Consider the following 6,000-nt stretch of genomic DNA (forward strand, 5'->3'; position numbering starts at 1 on the left):
TCAATTGAATACGCTTGCGTTGCGCTTTGAAAGTTGAACCAAGTTCAACGCTCAGCTTCTTCAATGCTAGCGTTACGCCAGTGTTGCCACCATTCCGTTGCCAAACCATAGAGAACAATAAGAAACCTGCCGCTTGCTGCTTGCTAATGTGATCCCCGCCTAATTTCAAAGAGAAATAGGTTAGGCCTATATTCATGTAGGAAACATAAGAGTGTGTTAATATTGATTAATTTGATGTGCAGGTTAAAATTATGAAAAACAAAAACATATTAGCCTAATAATAATAAATAATAGCCTAATATTCTGTTATAATGATGACTATTTATTTGTTATAAATGTTAAAAATGTTTTACACATAACACATAGCTTATACATTGTATATTGCTTGTCAAAGTTTTCACTTAATTAACTTATTTAGTGAAATATGCTTTGTGTCCCTAATAGTCGTGTTTCTCATCTTGTCATGCAACAGCCCAACAAGACTGTTGCAGTCAGTTTTGGCAGTTATTTTGAATTTAGGACAGGGTCTGTGCCATCCTAAGTTAGGAAGTTAGGAAATTCTTGATGGATGGTTAGGATGGTTCTGTAATGGCCAAATTCCTATCTTAAGTTAAGATAGGATTTTTTCCCTAAATGCAGTTAGGAAACATGCTTCTGTAATACCAAATATCCTAAATAGCATCCTAAACTGAGATAAGATAGGGTTTCATAGTTAGGAAGTTTCTGTAATGAGGCACCAGGTCTGGAATCATAGAAGGCCGCTTTAGAATAGTCCACTGTTCCTTCCTGAATCGTTCTTGGGTGCCTTTAGCAGTGTGTTTGGGTCATTATCCTGTTGGAGGACACATGACCTGCGACTGACACTGAGCGTTCTGTTGCTAGGCTGTATATTTCACTGCAGGATGCCGCAGCACACGCACAGAATGCAGACATTGTAATAGGTCTGGTCCCTACCGGTGTTTGTAAGGGTCAGTTGTAACCCAGACATTCACTTTCCCAGGAACTGCATTAGACAAGCCTGACGCCAATACCGGCTGAGTGGCTAGCAGGTGTGGGAGAAGAGCCACTAAAGGTATGCAGCTATACATGAGACAATTGCTTTGAATTTCATCAGTTTTCCGGGAAAATGTAAGCCTTTTTTTAATAAGGGTACCAACAAATTCAACTATGACTGTACAATACAAGGCATCTTTTTGAAAGTAATGATGCTGTCATTTTAATTTCCGATAATCCAAGCATTCACACTCACAACATTACGGGCTAGACTTGTTAGAGGTATTCTGGCATGAAGGGGGGTTGCAGAAACCTCCTTGTGTACTGTTGACAAGTACAGTCTTCTCTTCAGATGACCTGCATCAGTTATCCTGCAAGACAGGAAAAAAAATCTGTGGTATTAGGTGAGTGGTTTATATTTAATCTATAACTCAGTAATAAGTTTGGTTCTTGATGGATCTGAAACTGGAGATGAATTGGGATGAAATCTATTATACAATTTTATTACATTAGGAGAAATTTGTATGCTCATTGAGCTCCAACTCACTCTGCTATAAGACAATTGTCTAAATCCAGAAATGTAATGCACACACAGATATTTCCATGGCTTAAACAATATGACATTAGCAGATTTGATGTTGAACAGTAAACTTCAACCAGACTATCTAATACACCCATAAAAATTGAGATTGACACTAGTGCTGTAGCAAATCGTTAAGGTCCTCAGTGTTAGGATTATGCCAGGTGAAATGAGAGGAAATACATGAATAATTTGCAGTAAGATGGGGGTTATATGCCTACTGTGTTTGTGAGATTTCAAAAGAAAATTAACGTAATGCTAACTGTCAATCTGTTGGATTAGAGAATGGATAAAAAGGATCAACTCGTCATGATGGTGAATTAATGGCTATGGCAGCGATGGATTAGTTTTGGATTAGTTACATCCCCTTTAAAGTCAAATAAAGAGAGAGAAGCATTAGTCTTTCCTCAATGATGAATGCTAATTCTCAACACAACATCACACCTCTAACCAGAGTTACTAAAGAAGTGTTCAAGGTAAAAAAAAACAAAAAAAAACACAAACAGAAGATAAATGGGACTCAATCCTCCTACTGTGTGTCGGTGATTGTTATTTGACTGTTAGGATGAATAGCGAATATATAATTTAGTCAAGAGAAGTCCTTTATTCTCATCTATAAAAACGTTATTTCCGGTCTTCTTGTTATACCGTGTGGTTTAAAAACATTTTCAGCATTTTCTCCTGATTCATTCGGTTTCCTTGCGTAAAGTATATCATCATTAGATGCGTGGATGTGCCTTTTTAGAAGTGTAATATGTCCCTAAAGCCTTAGCAGCCACAGTACCATCCTACATGAGCCACTGATCATTTTATCAATCACAGTGTTATACTTAAGACATGCTCACACAGCATTCCAAAGTAGGCTAGACAATATTAAATCTAACTACATACAAAGAGCATTGTAATGAACAATAGTCTTAAGTGAACAAGAGGTTGTTGTTTTTTTTTTCATTATGCAAGAGACAGCATGCCAAAATGTTACTCATAACCTAATCAGACCAATACATACAGAAAGATCAGTGGAATTTTCTTTTTTTCTTTTTACTCAAAGAGACCAATTAATATAGGACTAATCAGTGATTGCAGTGCTGATACGACACAATCTGATCATAAGCATATATATATCTACATTCTACAGCCTATCCACGACATATCTAGATTCAATTTCACTTGTGTGTACAGGGGCAGATAGGTAGCTAGATACTTACAAAAGCTCTGTAGAAAAATCCTTACCAAGGGGAACCTTGACTTGGAGGACTAAGAACTTCTGAACCAGTCCAACTAAAAAAAAGAAGAAAAAAAGCAGAAACCAAAAAAAAAATAAACAATTAAATCCCTGTTGGGTTTGATTAGTATTGTCATTCATAGCTGTTGGATATACAGTACTCACGAGCCATTTTGCTATCACGTGGTATCTGCATCCTGTTGGTCTGACTGCTGCCCTCCAAGCAGTAGACAAATCCCTTCACCTCCTTATCAAACTCCTATCCACAACACAAACACAATTACCTAGCCCAGGGCTTCCCAAACTCCTATCCACAACACAAACACAATTACCACCTAGCCCAGGGACTCCCAAACTTTTCAGGCCATGACCCCCAAAATAACGGTGCCAGTGACTTGCGACCTCTACTATCCCTGGAGGTGGTAGAAGTATACAAACATTGCGCGCAACAGCACACACACACTAATAGGCCTATCGAAACACAAGAATAATACCATAATAGAAAATATTTTATTTGAAATGTAACTACAATTGTATCTTTTGTTACAATTATGGCTAAAATATGCTATTTCTAATAGTTTAAAAAAAAAAAAAAAAAACATTTTATTTTGAAAAATCATCTTGCGACCCCCGACCCCCACTTTGGGAACCACTAACCTAGCCATAAACGCATGGCAGTTTACAAACATTAGGTAGAAACATACGCATGTTCAAGTGAGAGTTAATTTAGTGAGTAAATAAACTCTCATTTGCATACTAGTAAACAAGTATCCAAATAATGCTTTAGATTTCCCTCAAACCACCACTTCTATCTGAGGTTCTGTATCTGCTACAACGGTGTATAATTACAATAAAACGCTAGGGTTGGTTTGGACCAGTTAGTCATGGTTTCCTTGTGGATAAATGAACTGACCCAAGATAAATATTATCCAGTTTTTGTTATTCCTTTGTCTATTTCCTAGTCTTGGTGTTAATTGCTCCAAATATAACACTCTCACCTTGTAAAACATTTTGTGAAAATGGGGACAATATCCATAAATGTTACTGACTTGCCAAGCTGGTATAGTCATTATGCTAACTTCAACCTACCACTGCCTCACTATTATTTACAATGTCCTTCACTGATTGTTAGACAAAACACTAGTGGTGTACTGGACTTTCTTTTTCTTTTTAACATCCATATGATATTGTGCACTTTGGATACCCTGAATTGTATTGTATTGCAGGATTAGGCAACAAAATATGTCCGTGCAAAATATGTCGAAGTCTACTGTTTGAGCTTCCCGCTCTGATTGTCTCTGACAGAAGTTTAACATCTGTGCAGGTCTCAATTCATCATAAAAAGCAAATAATCATACTTTAAAAAGCAATGTGTACAATCATACTTTACTTATTCCTGAAGGTCCGCCAGAGAGTTTCCATTTTGCTACAGGATCTTTTCCTTGTGCACTGAAAATTTCCACCACAGGCCCTCCCTGTGATTAAAAAAAGGTGACTTGACTACTAGAACTGAAGTTATTGTCCAATGACAATTTAGATAGCCTAGTGGTCCAGTGGTGCATTTAGATCTAGGAATAATGGGAAAATACATTTTCCCAGAGGAAAAGTACTTGTGAACGCCACCTCCGCCAAATGCCAAACTTGGGAAAGATTTTGCTACAGTTTGTTGACTTGTCACTTTGTAGTTCAATTGGCATTTTCCTATTAACTTCATTTACAGTTTTTATCACTTGAAAGCATAGACGCTTTTATATCCTTCTTTCACATGCAACTATTTGTTTATTTAAAATGAGTCTAAAAAGAGACAACATGTACTGTAGCCTACTGGATCTGCACCTTATTTGGAGTCCATGATACAGCTCTACATCCCCTCTCGCCCAGTGTAGTCTTCTGATGAGCGTCTAACGGACAGTGTTGCCAGATTTGGGCTTCTTTTGACTTTGTCGGACGGGGGAAAATAACCTAAATGTCATCACTGAGAACCTTCCCATTATTCCCAGACCCCATGAACGCACCACAAGTCAAAAGCCTACGTCATAACTTATCACCTGGTATTCATTTTTAAACATTTTGAAGATATGTTTGGACTCCTTCCGAGGTCATGTGTGTGGTTCACAAGATGACTGAAACTGCTGAAATGTAGACACAACATTAGACATGAACGTTAATGTTATCCGTGTTGTATATCACATAATAGGCTACTAAATTAGGCTGTTTTTCTGCTCTGAAACTCAACGAATTAGAAGGTGGCTAGAATTCAGTAGACTTGAACTTGATTTTGGAGATTAGTGTAGTTTATCTTAATGTTATGGTTTCAGAATGACAAATATTAGTTCCTACAGTTAGTTGTAGGCTACTGTGCTTGACGCTACCAGACAGCAAGGATTGCTTACGAGCTTTTTGGCGGACTAAAATGTAATGTCAGGTTCACACATTCAACCAGCTCTAACAGTTACCCTAACACGTGTAAAGTCAAGTGCACAAGTTAATGGTAGCTCGACTAAATTGTAAGTCTCACCTGAATTCGACCAGCCAAGTCCAATGTGGAATGCTGCTAAGTTAAGAATATCATGTTGCATGAAAATGTTTTTAAGGTAAAACTGTTTCCAAGTTAGATAAGGTGAGGTTAATCATGGAAGCTCAAACGCTCGCTGGACGTCGTCAAGGCAACAAGACAACATCCACACGCGCACGCGTGAATGTGTCTTGTGCGTTATGTGCTTGGTGAACAACAGTGCAGGTGCAAGACTATTCACTTTTATTATGGGCAGCAGCAGATTCTTCAGAAAGTAGCATAAAGGCTAACGTTTCGTATGTGATCATTAATTCTGTAAGGTTTGTATTAAGGCTATCTGGACATGCCATGGGCGTAGGTTTAGGGTGGGACGCTAGTGACTAGTTCCAATTAAAATTTTGAGATGATAAAATTGTCCACACCAATATTTTAGCGAACTCCTTTGTGCTATTTGGACTATAATTCCGACGGCCAGGACGACAGTCAAAGAAACACTGTCATTTGATTGGCTGAAACCGAAGGGGGTTTATCGTAATTAAACACAAATGATCAGGGATGTCTACTAATAGGCCTTTATCACTGCAGCCAAAGTAGGAAGTGAACAGCCCTGTTCCTGTGTGAGCACAGGTGTTTCTAATTAAGTGTCAGATTCGGCCACAGTTACTTCAACCAGAGGCCTCGTTAATG

General features: G+C 38.0%; 1 protein-coding gene across 5 annotated transcripts in view; it reads right to left on the reverse strand.

Annotated features, from left to right (window-relative positions):
• The window catches only part of cfap20dc (CFAP20 domain containing), a 61,471-nt gene extending 56,012 nt beyond the window's left edge, over positions 1 to 5,459 (reverse strand). The window contains exons 1-7 of one of the 5 annotated variants that reach the window (XM_042089413.1): positions 5,317 to 5,459; positions 4,847 to 4,927; positions 4,635 to 4,736; positions 4,184 to 4,273; positions 2,964 to 3,057; positions 2,782 to 2,854; positions 1,250 to 1,364 (exon numbers count right to left, since the gene is read on the reverse strand). In XM_042089413.1, coding sequence (XP_041945347.1) covers positions 1,250 to 1,364; positions 2,782 to 2,854; positions 2,964 to 3,057; positions 4,184 to 4,273; positions 4,635 to 4,736; positions 4,847 to 4,867 — 495 coding nt within the window. In that variant the 5' untranslated portion in view covers positions 4,868 to 4,927; positions 5,317 to 5,459. Of the gene's footprint in view, positions 1 to 1,249; positions 1,365 to 2,781; positions 2,855 to 2,963; positions 3,058 to 4,183; positions 4,274 to 4,634; positions 4,737 to 4,846; positions 4,931 to 5,316 lie in introns of those variants that run through there. The other 4 variants (XM_042089412.1, XM_042089415.1, XM_042089414.1 and 1 more) reach the window with 4 other exon arrangements.
• Positions 5,460 to 6,000: the final 541 nt, after the last annotated feature.

Source organism: Alosa sapidissima, chromosome 4 (genome assembly GCF_018492685.1).
Source record: "Alosa sapidissima isolate fAloSap1 chromosome 4, fAloSap1.pri, whole genome shotgun sequence".
Classification (NCBI taxonomy): Eukaryota; Metazoa; Chordata; class Actinopteri; order Clupeiformes; family Clupeidae; genus Alosa; species Alosa sapidissima.